Consider the following 23,124-nt stretch of genomic DNA (forward strand, 5'->3'; position numbering starts at 1 on the left):
CGTTGAGAAAGAGACTACATCTCTGTTATTAGGATTTACACAGTAGAAGCTTTAAAAACAAACATGTCATTAAATTCAGAGTAAATACAAACCCACAAATGTGTAATAAAATGTGCACAATTAACCCGATTTAAGCATTTCCTTTGTATATTCAAATCCTTAATAATTCTTGCAGTGGTCAAGATGGTGGCGGTAGAGCAGGAGCACTCACAACCTTTAAATGTTTTAATACCTGCTCACATCACTTTAGTTTTAATAAACTGTTGAGTTTTGTAGAATTGGAAGAGTTTGGGTTGTAAAAATTGGACTTGCACATGTATAATAAAGAAATGTTTAATGCATACATTGAAATATATGAGGGTTATGGTCATTATTAAAGGAGATTATTATGAACGATATGAAACTGTATGCATAAGAGGGTCACTGCATGTTTTGTATTACTGTATAATAATGTAGCAGTGAATGGTTTTGAATAGTCTGCATGTGTCAGAATTGTGTTCCTGTAGCTTTAAGAGTGATTTCTTGCAGGTTGGTCAGGGAGCGGAGCAGGACATTGGAAGTGAGACGCCGGTGCCAAATAATCTGTGATTCTTGGAACTTTGTTTTTGGCGAAGGCGGAAGATAAACCCGGCCCTGAAACAGTGTCGAGCCAACTGCAAGTGAGGACAATGTCTCAGGTGTGAAATTAGGAAAACTAACCAATGGTGGCCTTAAGCCAGTGGTTCTCAAACTGTGCGGCGCGACTCTCTAGTGGGGCGACCCTCTAGTGGGACCCTCCAGTGAATCCTTTATTAATCCCATAGTAGGGGAATTATTCACTGCATTTTACCCATCATCCTTAGTAATGAAGGAGCTTCGAGCTGCTGTGAAGCTTTGGGGCTTCAGCGTCTTGCTCAAGGAAACTTCCACATGAAAATATGGGGAGAAAATAGGGACCCAACCGGCTTCCTTGGTCATCTTTTTTGCCAAATATGAGTTATTTTTTGCACATGTATAAGCTTATTTGCATTGTTTTAACAAAGTGATTGCACATGTTATTAGTTCTTGTCCGATGGAGCAATCTGGTTTACTTGAAAGGGATTTCTTTTTCCTCGACCGCTGAGACAACAGCTAACGACATGCAGTCTATGGCTCCGGCCGAGACTCAGAGGGCTTTGATCCAGTGTTGTATCTGTTGTATCTGCTTATCACCTCTTTTTATCAAATATTTTTTATTCTAACTCATTTGATTCCAGAGCTCCTTTCCTCACGATCGCCTGGGATTCTCGGACAGATTCTTTAAAACCCGCCACTAAACTTTTATAGTTGTGTAAAATATATGCAAACAATGCCGATCCGTCGAACCATCAAACAAATGGGACCCACGCTTCAGCCGAGTCGTTCCCGATCCCATGTGAGGTCCCGGGACGGCGACGTCTGATGTGTACACATTGTAAAGCCCTCTGAGGCCAATTTGTATTTGTGATTTTGGGCTATACAACGACACTGAATTGAATTAATTCCTCCATCTCTTTTTTTACTTCACTAATAATTTCAATGTATATTATATAGTGTCTATTAATAATTATTATAAACATGAATACAAAAATTAGGTTTGTCAGACATTAATAAAGTACAGAAAGAAAAAGCAGAAAACAACACAGCAGACAGACAAACGTAAGAAAATAGTTTGTTTTTTATTCAATGCAATCACCCCGACACCCGTTCATTACCCTTGACCTGTCCATGAGCCGACAGCTCTACATGGATACCTGCATCCTCCTGAACACATACATCTGAGTACCGTTCCTATTTGTTAAAAAAAAAGCCATTCGATTTTCCCGAGCTTGTTCAGTTTGGCTTGAAATATTTTTTACCTTGGGAATCAGATTTTCAAAGGCAGCCATCTCTGTTATGAGTTCAAGCCACGTGAGCGTGGGCGCATGTGTGTGAAAGGGTCCTTCAGTTCAAAAGCCCAGGTGGAGGAAGAAGTCAGCCAACAAACTTCTCTCGTTTTCCTCTCGTTACTTTTATTCATCAGGTCACGAGCAAAAACACAAGCGCTTGATATTCCAATAACAGGCGGTGGTTGTTTCAATCTCTAGTTTCAAGTATTCAATACAGCATGATGCTCAAACAGACCATAATAAGACAATGAAGCGGAGTGTGCTGCAGGGCGGGCTTACTGTGATTGACAGGTCGCTGCCACAGGGATGAGAGACTGTCACACATCCATCTTCATGCATTTGCTGCTCTTTTTTTTTTAGCATAAAAGCCCAAAAGTAGAAAGTATTGTTACTTGCTCATCAGAAACATTGAACATACATTAGACATAAAACGCTTGAGACCAATTCCTGAATAGCTTAGAATCCCTACAATGTTTCAACTGATCAGAAGTTGCTCGAAATGGAGCCAAAAACAACTTTTTTTTAGAAAGGGTACTTTAAAGATTCTCTGAGTTTAAAATGTAGTTGCATTGATTTATCTGCAATTCGAACGAGAGTCCAATGGTTGTTTCTGACAGGCAGTTCCAATAAGTACCGCTCCTCCAAGCTGCAAGTGACATGTTATAGTTCCTTCGTAAGTATTGCAGAACGAAACTGTCTTGAAAGGCAACTATGGACCGTTTTTGCCATCTATACAAAGTACACACAAATGAACTGCGTATCAAAGAGGAACAATGCTAAGTCGTAGTGACGGCGCCAGAGAGGAGCTCGGATGGTATCGTCTGCTCTGGTTCTGTGAAACCAGATATTTTGTGATTGATGTTGCTGTTTTGGAAATATTGTTCGCCAAATTAACAACTTTCCCCTTGATGGCAGTGATTATGAATGGAGTTTGTCTCTCTTAATAGACCTTGACAGTGTAGTGTACGTCCACGTCTACTCATTTTAATATTCTCTCTGCTTTATTGTTCCTGCATGCTTGTAAAGAGTAAATGATTCAAAACTCATATTCTGTTTTTAGTGTGACTTTGTAACAACTGTCCAGGGACTACAGATTAAAAATGGCCTCTTGACTAACTCTGGTGCATTTACAGGAATGTTTTATCAATATTATAAACTGTACACATCGAGCACTTTGGGACTGATTTGAGGTTTGTTGAACAGTTTGAGATGGTTCAAGTGTGTTTAAATAAAAAAAACTAAGAAAAAACATGTTAGGTATTGAATTAAACACACAAATCAGGGTTAGAATAATATATAATCCCCATGTTTAACCTCTAAACACAACTCAAACAATACATATTAGATTAGGGGTCAGGACTTATTAGTCTCCTCAGGAAAACATTGACCTCGAGGCATAAAGAAAGACATAGTTTGATGAAATATGTATCTCTTTAGCTTATTGTTGTAGAGTGTTTTACAAAGAGTCTTCGTCTGGTGTCTTTATTTCTTTTTCCTGTGATTCCTGTGTGAGCAGTAATACAGTCTGTGGAGTGACACCATGCCTCACTTCAGATGTTTAACCACAAAGAAAAACGATACAAGGGAGTAAATAAAGCAAAACAAGACAAAAAAAAACAGCAAACAGAATAAAACAAAGAGATCATTCAAACACAATGGAGCACTCACATCCGGTTGCTCAACTCTTTTGCAAAGATATACTCCCCACCCTTCCATCCCTGAGCAGTGCCACCTAGGGGTGATTTCTGCAGTGCATCTAAACTAGCGGCGGGTTGGCTGTGACTGATGTTCACGCTGTTAGCATGTTGGCTTCTATCTGCCCGCTCCGACGTCACATTTTACTTTGATTGATCAGTAGTAGTTCAACAGTTGGAACAGTGGAAAGCTTAATCAAGACGCTTTTGCTTAAGTTACTTATTTATTTTGTGACTGTCGAGTTTTAGGGAAATGTCTTTAATGATGCTCCGCCCCCTGACCAGCTCTTTCAGCCAATCTGCTTTCCAAACAAGCCAAAATATGTGTTACTGCAGCACCTGAACACGGCCTGCAAATCACACACGTTGTGATCATACAGGACGGAGACAGAAGGACAACTGTGTGTGGAGACGGAGCGAGGATGCTGCTCTTTTTTTAATCAACCTTAATTGCACGTTTGATATTCTGGTATTAGGCTTGGAAACAAACGCTGACCAACATATTTTGTCGTAGTTTTACAAGAAAATGTAAACCGATCTGGAATTCAAAAATCCTTTTTCTTTACTTTTGTACAGTGGTTTTACTCAAAGTAACTGAAGTTATTGTTGTTGTTTCTCTCATTCAGTTTTAAAACATCTAGTTTATGTAGATATTGAAATAAATAATACAAATTCCAGCAGACAGCTGCTCCGCCCAGCGAGCTGATTGGTGGAGGAGTTGCAGTAATCTTCTCTCCGCTTTCAGGGAGAATCCAGCCTCCCGAGACTCTGCCGAGCTTTCTGAGCTCGTCTGATTCTCTCCTCAAAGAAACTCTGCTGGTGCTGATTCCTCTGATCCAACCTGGCTAACCACTGCTCCCTCAGCCTGGAGAGAGAGAGAGAGAGAGAGAGAGAGAGAGAGAGAGAGAGAGAGAGAGAGAGAGAGAGAGAGAGAGAGAGAGAGAGAGAGAGCGCAAGGGATGAGCGGATGTTTCAGACTGGAAACAAGTGTGCATGTGTGTTCCTCCAGGTACCAGCGAGATGATGAAATAAGAGCCAGGAACTCACTGCTTGATCCATGAGCTTGAAGGTTTGCCACACAACACAATTCACCGTGGCTTATAACACTATGACGCACAAGCAGAAAAACATTACAAAGTAACGTGGACATGGACGTGAGACAAAGGAAAGAAAGCTTCCCGAGCATGTGGCTGATGACACAGAAGGAGGGTTCACGTGAGCGATTGCAGAAATCAAATAATTTATCAGCACAAATGCAGACGATCGATGGCACGAATACCGTGCTCTGACTGTAAAATGAACAACTTAGAGACTCAGTCAACATTTTGCATCAACATAACTTGATGTCAATCCTATTAAACAATCTTTCAAAATGACTTTCTGTTTGTAGCATTTACGTTGGACATTGGAAGTCTTCTTGGGTTTTGACCGTCTCCATCTTAGTATTTACAACCAGTGAATGGAAGTGACCTTATTGTGACGGTGAGACTTCATTTGACTCTAAATGAACATCATGAACATCATGCTGTACTGAAGAGGACTTGAAACTGACAATTGAGACATACATTCTGATATATACTGATATACGATCAGAGCCGTCGCCCCCTGATGGCCATTAGAGAGAGTGCAAGCACGTCTCTGCTCCACTTGGCAGAACCAGAGGTTGCCTCCTGGGAGAAAGAGTCCGCATTGGCTTTACTTTTCAAAACCGGAGATCTTTTATCTAACAAATCACCAAATCAGATTTATTGATTTGGTGATTTGACTAGAGTCATATGTTGCGTTGCGTCAGCTGACTCCAGTGATTTGGAGAGGAGTGTGTGTGTGTGTGTGTGTGTGAAAGGGACGGGGGGGGGGGGGATTGTCAGCACCGTGTTTACCGTGACACCATAACTCCTGGGCTTAAATTAATCCTGCAGACATCCAGTAAAATTAGATCTGTAGTCATTGCTGTCAGGGCTAGTTACAATGGGACCTGTGTGTGTGTGTGTGTGTGTGTGTGTGTGTGTGTGTGTGTGTGTGTGTGTGTGTGTGTGTGTGTGTGACAGGATTCATATTGTCTGTCATCACGCTGCATCCCGTGTGGTTAATCTGCAGTCCGTCCTCAGATATTCGCTCTGATCTCTGGACTCACACGTGAAGCCTTCGGCCTCCTCATCAACATTCTCAGGCTGCCATGTGATGACAGACAGACGAGCTGCCAACACACCGAGTCCTTCCTCCAAAACTAATCAAGTCATGACGGCGACACCGGGACGAAGGCTGAGGACGGGAACAACGCTCTCTTCGCTTCCTCTCTTCGCTTCCTCTCTTCGCTTCCTCTCTCGTTTCCTCTCTAAGCCAGCGAGTCGCTCTGCTTCATGAAGTTACTGTTCGTCCAGACTTCGCTCAAACCCTCAGAACTTTGCTTTGGATTCCAAAAGCTCTGAAAGACGAGCACGTCTTCTGAAACGACGCACAACGCACGTGTAGAATTTTGCTGGTTGATCAAACGTTGGGTCCCAGAGGTTTGGGGGGGTTTGAATATTTCACTCCGTGTTAACATCACATGGCTTCGATGAAGAGCTGGAACAACATGACACAGAATACATATATATACACACACATGTATGTGTGATGCCGCCAGAGCGAACGGAGGAACCTGTGATCCCTGAACATGAAGAAAGTTCATCATTACCAAACTGTCACATCTCTCTGTCTCTCATGGTGTCACATGTGGGGGCGAAGTTGCCGGATGATATTGTTTAATTTCACAGTAAACACCCAGTAGGGGGAAAGGGGTGGGGGGGGATTAGCTGTGCCAGATTCTGCCCAACCCCCAGTCAGTGTTAGTTCTTCTCGTCATCTTTTTCCAGTTGGAGCCAGTTTCCTGGTGCAGCCAGAGGGGCTGGGAGCTACCGCCGAAGACGCCACAAGAATAACTTACGCGCTTTACGGGTTTCATCTTCACAAGAGCCGACAGAGCGTTGGGTTGAAGCGGTGAGGGACTTTGCTTTAATGACACGGGGGAGGATCACGAGGGCCCAGTGGTAATCAGGGGTCCATCCTACCTACAGACTCAATGCGCAGTGCCGTGTGCCTCGCTGGCCTGCGAAGCCTCCATGTGGTTTTAATTCCTGACTCCATCCATAAGACAGTCCTCACACACAAATCCCAAACATCACAATAATATCTAACTTGCACCAGGATTTAGTCCATACACTGAACATATTGAAGTTCAAACCGTGTTACAACTGATCATCAAATCAAATGAAGTTAAATTAAATAACATCTCAACAGCCAGCTGTTGAATTGAACTGCATTAATTATAAACAATGAATAGTTTATCATAAATACATGTTATTTTCTGACTTCAATTACAAAATGGGTTGGATTTAAAAATGAAATAAAAACTTTACAGTCATTTTTAATTTTAAAGTAAAGTACTTCATTGTAACTGCATTGTCTTCTTGAACAATGAGTTCAGTTCATTCAGGTGTGAAGTGAAGTCACCCAAAGAAGTCACGAGCTTATATTCATCTTCTAATAAAATAATTGTGTGAGCAGGAACTTCTTCTAGTTATTAAACCTCTTGTTTCATTTCTCGTCTGTTAACATCGTCGATGGCCAGTGAATCACTGCATTAGGATTCTGATCTCTTATTATCGGTGCCTTCCTTTCGGGTGTGAGTGGGAACATTTGCTCAAAAGATTCACATTGGCTCTGTTAATAATCTCCATATTGTCTGAGGACATGAGACATACTGGTGTAAACTGCCCATTGGAAGACTGAACTACAAGAGTCTGTTTGTTTCGTTAAAGACTCGCTGTCCACGTTTCTCTCATGGAGAACGCCGTCTGTAATAATTTGGTGATTCTGATACTGAAAAGCTGTGGAGGTAAAATACAAGCGCTCCATTGCAATGTAATCATTCTCAATTATCTATTGGCTCTATGTCCAAGTTCGGATTGCGTCTCCCGTGTGAAGGGTGACATACAGTCTTTCAACTGCAACTGCGGCGGCCACGCAGTTGGATTGACGGACTCGTTTTGGTTTATAGTTCCCGCCTTTTCCATACGCCAGAACAGCAGGTGGCGCAACGACCGTTTAGAGTCGACCTGCACACCGACATTCACCGATATCTCCCTCCTGGAGTTCACCTCCATCTGCGTGTCCTTATACTCCGTCAGACGGGTTTTATAATTGCTCATATTTGTGGACCAAACGTTCTTCAACGGGATCCATTGTTCGTGTTTCTGCTGCGGCTTTTAAAAACAGCGGTATTATGCTATGAAACCGGAAATGCGAGACTCAGAAAGGATGTGGTTAGCGGACCAATCACAGCCTTGCGGGCTGCGTACGGCTCACGTAGCTTTGACGGATAGTCAGAAATTTTGGGCGACACACGCAAGCACACAAGATGGCTGACGGGGCTACGCAACGGGGCCCTAGTGGGTCTTGCGTGTTTGCGTCTCTGCATAAAACCCGACTATAAATGACCCTTAAGTTTACTCGCTTAACAATAAAAGGGTTTTCGCACCGCGTTAAAGGGGGTGTGGCTTATCGCCGTCGCTTCTCTCAATGAAAGAGCCATCTTTTCCGCTATCGACTACGGAAGAAATAACCACTAGTTTTGCTTTATACTCGTTGTGGAAGTCACAAAAACTTGGGAACGTCAAACGCCCCCCTGTTTGGGTTCATAACACCATCCGTAGCCGCACACAGCTCGGCGAATTTCACCAACTCCAGGAATTGCGTCTGGTGTTACGTTACCGTTTCCACCGTGCACCATGGACATAACCACTAGATCTGCTTTGTCATTGTAATCGAAGTCACAAAAACCTCGGAACATCAAACTCCATGGTGTCTGGGTTCATAACACTATCCGTAGTCTGAATGACGGCCGCTATCAGCGCTACTTCAGCGGGACCGACAGCAGTTTGAATCAGCAACGGCGACGGGCAGAGCTTCTCAACGCCGGTTGGCTGACGCAACTATGACTCACGCGATTTTTTCTCCGGAGTTGGGATATGTGAACCCATGCAAATTCGCGCCGCGTCAAAGGGGCTGTTCGCCAATGCAATCTGGTCGCGCGTCAAATTCGCGCCGCGCTGGGTGTGAACACAGCATTAGTGACCCCTGGACCAGGCCGGACACACGGGCATACACATCACTGCTGTGGCGCAGAGATACGCATCACGGATGGACGGTTTGACCTCCTGCTCCTCCAGGCGAAGTGTTCTTGGGCAAGACACCAAACCCCAAATCTGCGTCCTGAAGGTCGTCCCATCAGCATGAGACTGGGTGTGAATGTGAATTAGTTCAGAGATATGTTTAGTTGTTGATATGGTGGCACCTTGCATGGTCGCCATCAGTGTATGAAGGAGTGTGTGACGTGGTGAGAAGAACAGAAAGGCGCTATGCAAAGGTAATCCATTTATCATTGACCATCACCAACGCTTCACTCACACAACTACACAACCACGCAACAACGACACGCTGCGACAGAATCCACTCTCTCCTGAAGGGCCTGAGTCCACATGGCGTCTTTCTTTCACTGAATTTTTTTTTTAACGCATCATCCCAGAGTTTCGCCGTTAGTTTACAACAATATCTTGACAACATATCAGCACTCTAACCACCGACTTGCGCTTTATTATCTGTTTGATTGACATTGTATGTTTCGGGACGCTTCCTAGAGGACGATTCGTCAGGAAGCTTCACGAGCAACGTTCTGTCTGTGTTCCCACCAATGGGCTTTTCCGGTCTTTTTTATGATGCCGTGTGTCTGACCTACAAAGCTCAGGACAGAAAGACCAACACAAGCTTCCTCGCCAGCTTTTTAACCAGATATTGAGCGGCCCAAGAAGAAAAAGGCTGCTCAGAATACAGATGCTGGTTCCACTCAAGGGGCTACATGGGCTCCCGACTCAGAGGGTGAAAAAGAAAAAGACACTGGATCTAGAGAACAAATGCATGTAGACTCTAACCAAACTCACACTGGTGCTTCACCCGGACACACACCGACTTTCCAATGTTGCATTGTGGACCAACAGCACGGCGTACAGACGCTCTCACCAGAGACACGCGGGTATTCAATGGCAATACACAAAGCAACGCCACAACTCTTCTGTATTCATATTTGTGAATAAATATTGTGGAGTTTGAATAATTATTACTGATGGACGTAGGGAGCTTCGAAGATACTTTTTTCGTGGCAATTGCGAGCGGCAAATCACGAGTTCAAGATCTTTCCAGACACACAGCTCCTGTCAGTGTGACCTCGCTGTCGTCTGTCGTGGCGACTTGAGGAGCAAAGTGTCCTGATACCCAACAGCTCGCCACACCACTGTCAAAACATGGCGTGACAAAGTGAAAATTGAGGTCTAAAGAAATTCATTTTCAACCTAACTTCATCTGGGATTGCAATGAGACTTCCAGCTGCCGTCCCAGGACTGCAGATTCAAAAGCCTTTCACCGTGAGGAGAGCAGCGTGACCTCGAGTTAATGAGCGAGCGGCTGACCGTGCCAGAGCGCTGCCGCTCCTGCGGCCCTCCTCCCCGTCCAGCCGCTCGCCGTGCTGAACGATCTTCCCCTCCCAGAACGACATCAGCTTCTGCTTGTCGTGAATCCGAGCCGCGTTCATCACCCGGCGACGAAGGGAATCTCCTCTGCTGGGAAAAAGGTTTGCTCTTGAAAAATAAGCAATACACAAAGAGATGAGTTGTGTTGTTGTTGCTCGTAAACGCTGATCTGCGTTGGATACTCACTGCTGTTCTGCAGCCGGCGTGGACTCTTCAGCTCCTTTCTCCTTTACTCTTGTTCTGTCACTTTTTCATCTTCTCTTCTTTCTTTTTTAATTCACTTGTCTTTGTGTCTGCAGCCTCCTCCTGTCCTCTTCTCTCTCTTTTACTTTCTCCTTTATCTCCTCTCCTAGCTCCTCCCCTCTGCACCTTTCTGTCTCGTTATCTTCTATTTATGCTCATGTCCTTCCCTCCTTCCACATTCTCTCCTTCTCGTTTCCCTCTTATATCTTTTTAAACCTTTCACATATATATATATATATATATATATATATATATATATATATATATATATATATATATATATATATATATACATATATATATATATATATAATATATATATATATATATATATAAATATAAATATATATATATATATATATATATATATATATATATATATATATATATATATATATATATATATATATATATATATGTATATACTTTATATATAAAGGTTCTCTTTGTGTTGTGTTTCCCTCTGGTTTGGTTTTCTCATGTGTCGGCTTTGTGATGGTGGCGTGTTGGTTTGTTGGTCACATGACCCTTCTCATATATTCAGGCCTGACTTTTCCCTGAAGAGATGTCTTGGATTTGTCCTGGAATAGTTAATGTTGGTGAGGATTAGTTAAGTCGCCAAGGAAAGCAGCACTAATCTCTAAAGGGACAGAAGAACCCTGATGTTGTCATAGGCATAGCCTTAATAATGTTAAAAAGGCGTGGCGCTTGACGGATGTAGAGACACTGTGTGTCTGCTGAGAGACATGGAGGAGATAGTTCTAGCTGCTTTTTTTTTAATTCTCTTTTTTTAAGAAAATGTCGTGTTTTGTTTTTTTAAAGATTTAGTTTTTAATCCTTCAAATAAATCAGCGGCAGACGGATGTTTATGTCTGACGCGTCTCTTCAGGTTACAGAGTGAAAGGACGTTTTGATTTTTCTGTCGCTACTTGTCTGTCTTCACAGTCGTATTATTGCACACAGACACACACACTGTACTGTACATGAAGACACAGATGTCACATGGCTTAACTAAATGGCACCAGGATCTTAACTACAGCTTAAGTCATCTTTACACTCGCTGTCACAGCAAGGCTGCTTGACTCGCCACGAGTCTGCCTGCTCCTCCCCTTCCAGTGTCGCAGTCCACAGCAAGTACTCTCTCTCTCTCTCTCTCTCTCTCTCTCTCTCTCTCTCTCTTTCTCTCTTTCTCTCTCTCTCTCTCTCTATAGATATATATATATATATATATATATATATATATATATATATATATATATATATATATATATATATATATTGACATATATATATATATATATATATATATATAGATATATATATATAGATATCTATAGAGAGAGAGAGAGAGAGAGAGAGAGAGAGAGAGAGAGAGAGAGAGAGAGAGAGAGAGAGACTGGCAGTAGACTGGACTAAAGGTTTAAGTTAAGGAACAGACTGGACTAAAGGTTTAAGTTAAGGAGTAGACTGATGGATGGACAGGATGCACTTTAATGTTATTATCTTGAAGAGACATTCAGTGCCAAACAGGTTGAATGCAGTCTTAATACGCTATTTGTTTTTGCCAAATATGAGTTCTTTTTTGCACGGATAGATCTTTGGTCACCCTTCAGTCACATACAACATCTTCCTCACCTCCCCGTCAATCAGTTGCTTATCGGCCTCCGGCTTTAGTTTTTTTTCTGGCCTGGTGCGTAGTTCATGTTCCACCAGGCGGTGCAGCCTGGGACAAAAAGACATCCTGATTCCCCTCCACGGGCTCCTTTGCCGGTGAGGGCCGAGGTCTTCACCCGGCAGCTTCGTCCGACTCTCTGGGGAGAGGACAATTGAACAGGAAGAGCCCCAGCGTTTGTGAGAACACAACAGGTCAAAGGGTGAGAAACCAGTGGAAGTCTGAGGAACTGCAGGAAGTGCCTTGATGAACTGAGTCTGAGTCTGCCATCGTGACGGACAACACCACACAAACAGCTGAGCAACTCCAGGCAGGAATACAGCAGATTTGATGCGAGACGTTAGTCTGTCAAGCTGACGATGAGGACGTGAGGCCGTGAACAGCTCATAGTGCGGAGTCGTATTTAGGGAGAGGACTGCGAGTTTAAGCGGGCCAAGATGGTCTTCTGACTGAATTTATGCGAAAGCTTCATTCAGAAATGATTTCTTATTGTTGTCAATATCATTTTTAGGAGAGACGTTTGATTTTTGTTTCTGTTATTCTCTCTCTCTCTCTCGCTGTCTCTCTCTCTTCCACTCCCTCGCTCTTTCTCTCGCTCTTTCTCTCTCTGTCACTGTCTCATTAACAGCACAGCTGCTGGACATAAGCTGACTGTTAATGTCACAGTGGTGATGCCAACCGAGTGTGTTCCCAGAGCGACTAATATACTCTAATAACATTATCATCTAATGTCATAGCGTGACGTGATGCGCACGGCCCGTGTGCGTGTTCTTTCACACCCCGCGGTGAAAGCCTATCCCCAGAAATATTCATATTATTAATATATCTGTTTCCATTACAATCTGGTGCGTTTGCAACCAAACGATTAAATGAAGTTAACAGGGGAAAATATTCAAGCTGTTGCTGCCGCTGTGCTGTTGGATGAGGAGCAGGAACCCACCACAGGAACCAGCACCAGAACAGGAAGGAAGTGGCCGCCTCTCCAGTCCTCTTTCTCGATTGGATTGGCTACCAGAGCCAATCCAATTAAAAAATGTTTCAGGAAACCACACCGGGTACTACCTCAAGGGGAGTGTCCGGACAATGAGCTCAAATGTAAAATGAATAAACTCAAAGTTTGTGAACACATTGCTCGAAAAAGTAGCAGTTTCCAAATTCCTAAATTATTCGAGTCAATTTATTTTGTAGAGCCCAAAATTTAAAAATTGCAAATTTGCCTCAGAAGGGCTTTACGATGTGTTTGCATATGACATCATCTGACCTTTGACCCTCACATCGGTACAGGATGAAGTCCTTCAACGAGGAGGGAAAAGGAAGAAGTCTTCTGGAGAGCAACAGAGGAGGATCCTCTGTCAGGATGGACAGAAGCACAACAGAGGTCACGTGTGCACAACGCACCAAAAGCACTCAGTCAAGACCCAAAAATAGCATTTCACATTTCAACTGATGAACTGATGAACTGACGAAGATCCACTACAACAACCAAAATAATGCAGATTTGGTAAATTGCAATTTGGCGACACAGCATGAATAAATACATGTTTGATTAAAACACGTGTGTGTGCGTGTGTGTGTGTGTGCGTGCGTGTGTGTGTGTGTGTGTGTGTGTGCGTGCGTGTGTGTGTGTGCGTGTGTATCGTCAACGTGGAGTCCGATGGAGGGTCCAGACTTTGACGTCACGTCACACGCAGCAACACGCCGTGACTTATCCCAATCCATCCAAACCTCTGACCAGCACGACCGAGATTAAAACAGCCAACAGTAGCATGTCGGTATGGGCGGGGCTAACAACACAGGATGACATTAAAGGGTGTTGTGTATGTGTTTGAAATACTCCCAGGCTGCAGACGTGTTTACAAGGTGACATAACAGGAGACTAAACAATACAGAGCTGAACACAGCGGAGGACCTGACAAACATGCATTGGCATCCACAAAGCACCCGGCTGAGAGGAGCTGAGGTCTGGTCTCATGGGGCAGACTGCCACACGCCCCCATGGGGCCACGGGGTTTATGATGGGGTTTGAAAGGACAGACTAAATGTAGGCGTCTTCCTGGCAGAGCTAGCTCATGATATTCCATATTCTTTGTGTCTGCCCTCATCCAGAGTTCATAGCTGAGGAAAAAAGAACGTGCCGGAAGTCAGGAGAAATCTTTTCCTCAACTCAACCAAGTATTTCACCATCTTTATCAAACATAACTAACTATTTCATCCTCTTTATCAAACATAACTATTTCATCCTCTTTATCAAACATAACTATTTCATCCTCTTTATAAAACATAACTAACTATTTCATCCTCTCTATCAATCGTAACTAACTATTTTGTCATCTTTTAAAACATAATTAACTATTTCACCATCTTTATTAAACATAACGAACTATTCCATCATCTTTATTAAAGCTATTAAAAGGCTGATGAGCGGTTGTGTTTGAGGATATTAAATGTAAAAAATAGATTCATGTTTTGTGTACATTTGCCATTTCTTTCATACTGGTTTTGCGGCCGATGCGTTTGCATGTCACGAGTACTTTATATCCCAACCGGGTATAAAATAACGCGAAATAAGCAAAATCTCAACGAACTTATAGCTCCACAAAACTATTTTTCTCTTCCCGCAGAATGAGTTTAAAGTGTACCGCATGTTGGGCTAATGTTCCCCCATTTTTCCTAAATCTGGGAGCACCTTGAGGTGTACGTCTTCAATCCAAATCAAAGTTCAGTTATTTTGCTGAACCTTTCTCCACAAGCTTTTTTCAAAGATTACATAATTGCACATGAGTTGTAACACGTGCAGGTCTCAAGTCGTATCAGAGACTTTTTAAACATTCTTTCAACAAAAAAGAAATTAGGACTACATGAAAGAAAATAATGAGGTTAAAAAATCTTTAAAAAATAAAAACAAAAGTGACTTTTGTAAGGCTTTATGAACCATTTGAGGCAGAAAGCATCTGAGGCGACAGCAGGCGGCTCAGTGGCGTGAGCGTTGGAACTGAGCTCGTATCTTTTTCATTTTTCATCAAACCTTTGCCAGAATCTTTCTTCTTTGTTGGAAAGCGTATACCCTCTGCCTCCGCTCGGGTCTCATGTATGAAGATGAGAGATCTCTTAAATTATTTGTGGGCCGAGAACAAAAATAGTCCCTCAGTGACATAAGAAGAAATGCTCGGAATTACAATTATGAAAAAGTGCCACGAAGCCAACGGAGATGTTTCAACAAGCAGCCTGAAGATGTCAGTACAGAGCTGCTCCGCTGAGTGTGTGTGTGTGTGTGTGTGTGTGTGTGTGTGTGTGTGTGTGTGTGTGTGTGTGTGTGTGTGTGTGTGTGTGTGTGTCGTACCGGCAGATATGCACAATGTGTTCTCTCTGATTGCTGCTATCAGCTTGTGAAGTTGTTTGAGGAACCAGGAGAGATAAGACCCCCCCCCCTTCTCCACACACACACACACACACACACACACACACACACACACACACACACACACACACACACACACACACACACACACACACACACAGTTTCCTCCTCACTATATTTATCTCTCTGCTTTCTCTCTCCCAGTTTATTTGCTTTGCTCAACACTGGAACGACGACGTCATCCACCTCTCCGATGGAGCTGGAGTTGTACTCTCTGGAATGTTGAGCTTTCTGGGTTCATTAGTGTGACCGGAGATGAAGCGCGAGGAGATGAGGCTGTCACAGCGGGATGACATGGAGGACGGGGGATAAAATAATTCAACTGTTCTCCTCTTCACATTCTCTTTTAATCCCTTTTAAATCTGCTCCCCCTGCTGCTGCTCGTCTGCTCAGACTCCGGATGCTCCTCTGTCCCACCTGCAGCTCCGTAAAGCTCCTCCGATCCTGTTAACCTCGGAGGAGGAGATCAGCAAACGGGACATTCAGGAACCAGCAGGCACCGTGCGGGTCCTTGAGATGTTATCTGTCCAATCAGAACGCTGCCTTTAAACAAGTTTTAACGTGGCAACAAAATGATCCACAGAACTAAAATGCATTTTTAATATCGTCGCACTTTCTCCTTGATAAAATCTGTGTTTGACGTATTACAAATAAGTTTATATTCGTCTGTTTATGTTATTGTTTTCTTGCTTTTCACTGAATTTAAGCATATTTGAATTTGTAAACTCTGCGGAGGGAAATAGGGGCGGTGTGAGGCCGGTAACGGGGCCGAAGGCGGCGGTAAGGGCCCGGGGCCGTTTTGAAGACTGCTTGCCGGTAACGGCCCCCGCCCCGCTGGGGTCCGTTCCTCTGTGAGTCAGGTTGTTTGGGAATGCAGCCCAAAGCGGGTGATCATGTTTAGGAGTCAGGGTTGCACATGAATAACAAAAAGTCTGATTACTGAGGGATTTAACTGAGAAAAACAAATGTTTTCTTTGATAAAAGCCCTGACATGCATCTACATTTCCTTCTCTTCTCATCCTCTTCCTCGTTCCTTGGAATCTTCTTCAGCTTTGTTTCGCCTGTTGCAAGTGAATATGCAAAAGCATAAAATAGGCTAGAGACTTCTTTCCCAAACAAGTTTGTCTTTCTGGGTCACCAATGCATTGGAAAAGTTCATTCATTCATTCATTTTGTTATAGTTACTCATTCAGTCACTCTTTCAAACTGGAGTTGGTGATTTTCGGAACAGTGCAAAGACGGTTTTGATGAGTTGTGTTTTGTTTGTGGAGTTGGAGTCGAGTGTTCCTCTGATCAGGTAAAATGACTGCTGGCTTTGAATCTTCATAAATTACAATAATGGTCTGAATCCTTAATTGATTTTATTTATTATACATATTACATTAACTCTCGTAATATATTGCGTCAGAATACAGACAAAAAGCAGCGAGTTCCCGCAGATTTCTGCTGAGTCATGAACCTTCATCCCTGAAGAACAGATGTGAGCTTTTTGTCGTTGGAAATGGTCTTAAATGTACAACTTGGGTAAATGTACTTGTACTTTAATTAGGTATTTGCATACTTTATACTTCTCAGCTACTACATTTCACAAGGAAATACTATACTTGTTCCTCTATAAAGATTCAGCCTTTTAAAAATAGCAAAACGCATTCTTCATGAACACATTAAACCATTTCGGTTGTGACCCCTGAAGGCGCCGGGCCTGGTTGGGCCGTGTTTCAGGGTTCTGTGAGTTGTTCGCAGATGGACTGAGATGTTGTCCTGCTGAACTTCATGCTTGGTTTAACTTGAACAAATACTATAGATAAATCCGATAATAGGAACAATATCAGCAGCAGAACACGTTCTACTTTCTGGCCTCATTGATCATCTCGTGACCCTTCAGATGTACCAGGCGAGCGTTTGGATGAGCTTTCTTTTAGTGGCATCGCCATGTTTACTGATTTAACAGTACAGTGAACAATTGGCAACTGGCATTAACACAAGATAATAAAATGCAATAAAAAAGAATCAACAACAATCTTTTAAGCAAATGTATTTTAACGCATTACTTTTATCTTTTATTCTGCCAGTTTATTTTAGAGCTGCGAGCTGAAGCAGCTGGCCGGCCGACAGGCTGCGAAACAGCTGATGTGTTTGTTTAAGATAAGAAAACAGCTGATAATCAATAGAAACCTCATCAATAATCTCTGGAGATAAGAGACAGAGCTCCCACTGAAAATACCTGCAGAGAGTTGAGAGAAAAAAAACTACATTCCACTTTGGTAAGATTGTTGAAAAGAAGAAAAATGAACAATTAGCACTTAGTTGAGAACAAGATTTGATCATGAAACCAAACGGTTACTCCCACTGTCACATTTCTTTTAATGACATTGAGTTTAACAATTTCATAAACACATGTTCATGTTTCACACATGTTTACATGTTTCACAGGGACACGTCACATGGGCTCACAGTTTGTGCAAACAGACAGAAGAAAAAAAGTTAAAAATAAGAAAATGTCTTCTTTTACAAAGAAAAATAGAAAAATCATATTTAAGCTACAGAGCCGAAAATTATAAAAAAAAAAACTGTACTTTTTTATAAAAATCTTATGTACAGCTTCCTTCATATACACTTTGTTCTTCAAGACACCAAACACTCACAGATGACGACATCGGACAGAAAGGTTTAAAGACATTCACAGTCAAACTGTTAAGACGTGGCCATGACTGTGTGTGATGCTGATGAGTTATGAAGCTGAAAATGTTCTAAATCGGCAAGCGGAGTGATGCATTTTAAAGACACATTGCAAAGCATCTCACGCAACAAGAAAACCTGCAATGTGAAAACTGGAAGAAGTTCAGATCCAACTGCAACATTCCCTGAATGAATAAACATTTTACTGGATTCTTGAAAACGTTAAAGTTGGTCCAGGACGAGTATCAAGTCAATTCAACCTTCAGTCCTCTAAAAGATCCTAAAACATTTCATGGGCTCATCTTTCCGATGTCTTTGAGTCTGAACGGAACGCAGCAATGAACAGCTCAGCTTTGTGTAGAAGACCTCCTGAGGTACGTTCCCATAAACCACTACTACGGTTCCCCTAGACCACAACATCACAGAGGGTCCCCCTAGACCACAACATCACAGAGGGTCCCCCTAGACCACAACATCACAGAGGGTTCCCCCCAAAACCACAACATCACAGAGGGTTCGCCCCAAAACCACAACATCACAGAGGGTTCGCCCCAAAACCACAACATCACAGAGGGTTCCCCCCAAAACCACAACATCGCAGAGGGTTCCCCCCAAAACCACAACATCGCAGAGGGTTCCCCCCAAAACCACAACATCACAGAGGGTTCCCCCAAAACCACAACATCATAGAGGGTCCCCTAAACCACAATATTGCAGAGGGTTCCCCCTGAACCACAACAGTCAAACTTCAGAATTTAAAATCCAGGAAACAGCTGGGGAAACCCTGTTTCGTCCACAGCTCTCAGTGTTTCACGTGAATCCTCGTGGAGGTTTCCAGAATCCTTTTTTTTAATTTTCTAAACATCAGAGGAGGAGAGGCAGGGGAAGCAGCAGCAGCAGATACAGGAAGCAGCCAGGCCGAACTGTCACCACCGCTGACGAGCGATACCAAAGTACCTCCTCTGAATCATCTGGGAAATAGAGAGACAGAAACGTCTTTAATATTGTTGGAACAATCATTTCAGCACACTGTGAGGTTACTGTTGTGTGTCATTTAAGTATTCAGGCTGCTATTGTATAATGGCATTTGGACATAGAAGCTACACAATGTGTTTAGTATTAAAGGTTTTCTTAAAAGGTCCCTTAGCTGTATACATGCTAATCACTGTGAAGCACACCATGAAACACACAGTTTGATATGGAGGCATGGACATACATGGACATAGCAAATCATGCATTCTGATGGATATGGTGGAGTAGCTTAAATGAGTCAAATGCTGTGTATCACTGATCCTTCAAATCAACACATTCATTGACAGAATACTGATATGTACGGACACATAATCTATTTGCTGTATTTTCCCGTTGTAAATAACTTTGAAACACTGCGTTTTATTAAATAAAGTTTCAGCGTACAAGATGTATTTAGTTACACATCAAAATGTGGCAAAGAGATTTCAGCCCCAATACTGTTTGCAGGTCTTGCTGTCCAGCAGCATCCAGCCATATTGGAACAGCTTCAGAGGCAAACCCCAGGGAAGAGAAGCCGTTAGCGTGCGCTGCTGCTCGGCCAGCTCCATGAGAGCGTTGGGACGTTTGCAGCCGAAGGCCGTGAGGCTGTTTTGCATTTTGGAATAACAGCCTTGAAACTGTAAATGAGTGGGCGGGGCCGTGCTCCTTCAGAGGTGCGTTACACTCAGTGGGAGTTTACCCTGAAACACCCATTGTTTGTTTCGTTTGGAGTGAAAAGTGTGAACGACATGTTTTTTCAACAAGCTGCCGGGCGTCGTCCACACCTCTGCTGTTCGTTCAACTGAAAAACATCACCACCTCAGAACGGACAGCATGGAAAACTACCAACGACAAGAATACAGATGGATGACTCGGTCTGCACACGTCCGTGAACACACCACATTGATACCTTTCTTCTCAAGCAGAATCGGCCCACCAGCATCAAATGCTGACAGAAAAAACTGCAGATTAACAGATGTACGAATTGGAAAATGATCACGTGATCCAGGCAACAGCAGAGCGGCGGGGAAGCATCTTACCACAGTCTTTATGGAAGACGTTGGGGAAGCAGTGCAGGACGCCGTAACCGCAGCGACAGTAGGAGCATCCTTTCTGAACCCATTCGCCGTGAGGGATGGCGCCGCAGCTCCTGCAGGCAGACAGCGGCACGTTAGCGGGGGCACTGAGGCAGCAGTAGCGCTGCTGCTAGCTCGGTTAGCGAGAGGGTTAGTTACCTGATGCGCTGGTCGTACTCGCAGCTCCGCCCCGTGAAGAACGGAGGGCAGGCGCAGAAGCTGCCCAGGATGCAGGTTCCTCCGTTCTTGCAGCAGCTGCGACTCTGCTCGGCACCTGCGAGGGAAAAGAAGACGTGAGTTCCAGCCCACAGCCGCTCAAACGCTCAACAGCAGCCTGCAGCCTCACACTGTGATGGAAGCTCTTATTTCAGACCGGAAGACAAAAAGAGTAGAATAGTCAACCAACAGTGTGGAGGTCAAAGGTCACACTGAACGATATGTTTGTAGAAAACTGTTTTCTTATTTTTATTTTATGACTAACTTACTTTTTGTTGGCTTTCAACCCTCATTTACAGTAACATCTCCCACTTTCTGAGTTTTGATCAGTTTGTATTCATACTTTTTCATTTAACAATAAACTATGTTTTTTGTATTTGTTGCTCTCAGTTTGTTGTGCATCGTGTCCGCTCCAGCGAGCGGTGGGACGAGCTGAAGGCCCAGCAGGGCCCTCAGACCTCAGGTTGAGCCCCTCCCCGCCTGTATCTGCCTGTGAGATAAAGCAGAGTCTCATCTGGCAGCACATTCCTTCCTCTGCTTCACATCAGCAGTCTGAACAAACATCAGAAAATAACAGAGAAACACTAAAACTGACGGGCAGTTGCTCCTCAGTCACAACTCCTCATTTTAGAGACTTTACTTCTAAGAGGCAGACGTTTGAATTGAACAAAGACATTTTAAAAAAGACGACCTCTCACTGTGTGCTGTTTGAAAATCAATCTGATGTTTGTTTATAATAATAAATGTTATCATTACATCAGCAACCAGTAACTTAACCTGCGCTCTTGCAATAAAGAATAAAAAGATTTGATGTCTTGCCTTTATATTTATATTTGCCTTCTGCAAATATAAATATATGTTTCGATCATTTAAACCCTCAAATCTCATGTTCTCAAAGCACGGTGTAAACGATGGGAAGGTTGCATTACAAGCTGATTGCTTTTGGAAATATTTTCTATTACATTCTTTTTGCGTTGGTCTGTTTTTGAGGGGCTCTCTTCTTCGTTGGTTTTGGGCTGATGGCATCTGTGCATACAAAGTGTGAACTTACTGCCCGTGAGGCCGATGAAGGGCAGGACGGCGCTGGCGTCGCGGTGTTTACGGTCCCCGCTGTTTGGCGAGCTCACCTGGGTAAACTGGCCCAGGAAGTCCTGGGAGCGCGGCGGGGTTTTCACCACCACAGAGGAAGATAAAGAGGGGGATACAGAGGGGGCGGAGGAGGGTGGGGACGAAGAGGGGGTCTGGACTCTGCTGCAGTCGTCTCCTTCACAGCCTGAGAAAGAAAACGGGAACAAATTGAGTTTTTGACCAGAAAATCCTCATCCTGTGACAACACACTGTGAAGAAGAAAGGGGGCGGGGCCCATTCTATTACAATGGATTAGAGTTTCCTAGGTTACACAGAACACATACTTTAGTTCACAGCCAACTGATGTATCCTAAAAATGTTATTGATCATTGTACATTTCCAGAGAGTAAATCCACGAGCAGAGCGGTGAACTTCACCAGAGAAGATCTGTTGGATGAACCTGCAGCGTTGAGATGCTCTGTGTAAAAGATCTGTTGCTTTGGTCCTTTGAACTCAGTTTAACTCAGACTGATGATGGACAAGTTCACTTCGAACCGCACAGTCTAAAAGAATGAGGCCTACATGTTGTAGGATGTGAGGTTTTCAGATGGCATTCATTATGGCGTTTGACCTCACTGCACTGTCCATCACATTACTTTCATTATTATTATTGATTATATTTGTGTAGCAAATACATGAAAATACTTAGAGCAGCACGGAGGACATAATAGTGTGTGTGTGTGTGTGTGTGTGTGTGTGTGTGTGTGTGTGTGTGTGTGTGTGTGTGTGTGTGTGTGTGTGTGTGTACAGACCTGCAGCGCGCAGAGCAGCAGACTGGAGACAGGTCGCTGCACAGAGAAACATCCTGAAAAAATATATAATACAATATATATTTATATAATAAATAAATGAATGAATAAAAGTCTCCGGATCAAACACCGTCCTGAACCGTGTGGTCACGTGACTCACCGCAGCAGCTGCGTCCTCATCATGAGATTCTTCCTTCAACTCGCCACTGGAAAAGTTCGCACTCAAACCGGACTGTAAAGACAGCTCCTGACCCGGTTCTGGTCCGCAGATGAAGACCCGGTCCCGGTGTGTCCGCTCCTTCCAGACTCGACGGGACTCTGAGCCGCTCCTCGACGCTGCTCTGGGTTTCCTCTGAAGTCTCGCGACCCTCCAGGTGACTCTCACTCCGGGGTGGCGGGGGGAAGAAGGGGGGGGGGTCTGGAGGCCCCGCCCCCTTCCAATCACTCTGTCTGACGTCCAGGTGGAATCAACAGGAAGGGAAACGCCTACTAAAGATATGTGCTAATATTAATAATGATAATAAGAAGGAGACCTGGTTCCTCCATGGCAGATTGTTTTCTTATTTGTTGAGTTGAATTTGATGAACTTAACACATGACTCATATATTTCCTTTCACTGTTTGAAACAAAATGTTCAATTAGGTGACAAAAAAAGAAAGCCATACATTTGTTTTGATGCAATTACAAAACCTAAAATCATAACAAATAAAAATAAAACCACGTGGGCATAAACACTGAGCAACACAGCAACAGTCCAGGTGTTTCCAGATGTTTTATTGTGAAGGATTT

General features: G+C 43.3%; 1 protein-coding gene across 1 annotated transcript; it reads right to left on the reverse strand.

The window, feature by feature from the left end:
- Positions 1-18,721: 18,721 nt before the first annotated feature.
- Positions 18,722-22,660, reverse strand: tdgf1 (teratocarcinoma-derived growth factor 1). The gene is made up of 6 exons (XM_068574513.1): positions 22,496-22,660; positions 22,339-22,391; positions 21,510-21,731; positions 20,402-20,516; positions 20,207-20,316; positions 18,722-19,126 (listed from the first exon to the last, which is right to left on the reverse strand). The coding sequence occupies exons 1-6, from the start codon at positions 22,516-22,518 to the stop codon at positions 19,020-19,022; spliced, it is 630 nt and encodes a 209-aa protein (XP_068430614.1). The 5' UTR covers positions 22,519-22,660; the 3' UTR covers positions 18,722-19,019.
- Between the last annotated feature and the right edge of the window lie 464 nt (positions 22,661-23,124).

This window comes from Clinocottus analis, unplaced genomic scaffold (genome assembly GCF_023055335.1).
Source record: "Clinocottus analis isolate CAN_PGR_092001 unplaced genomic scaffold, fCliAna1.0.p SCAF_13, whole genome shotgun sequence".
In the NCBI taxonomy this organism is placed as follows: domain Eukaryota; kingdom Metazoa; phylum Chordata; class Actinopteri; order Perciformes; family Cottidae; genus Clinocottus; species Clinocottus analis.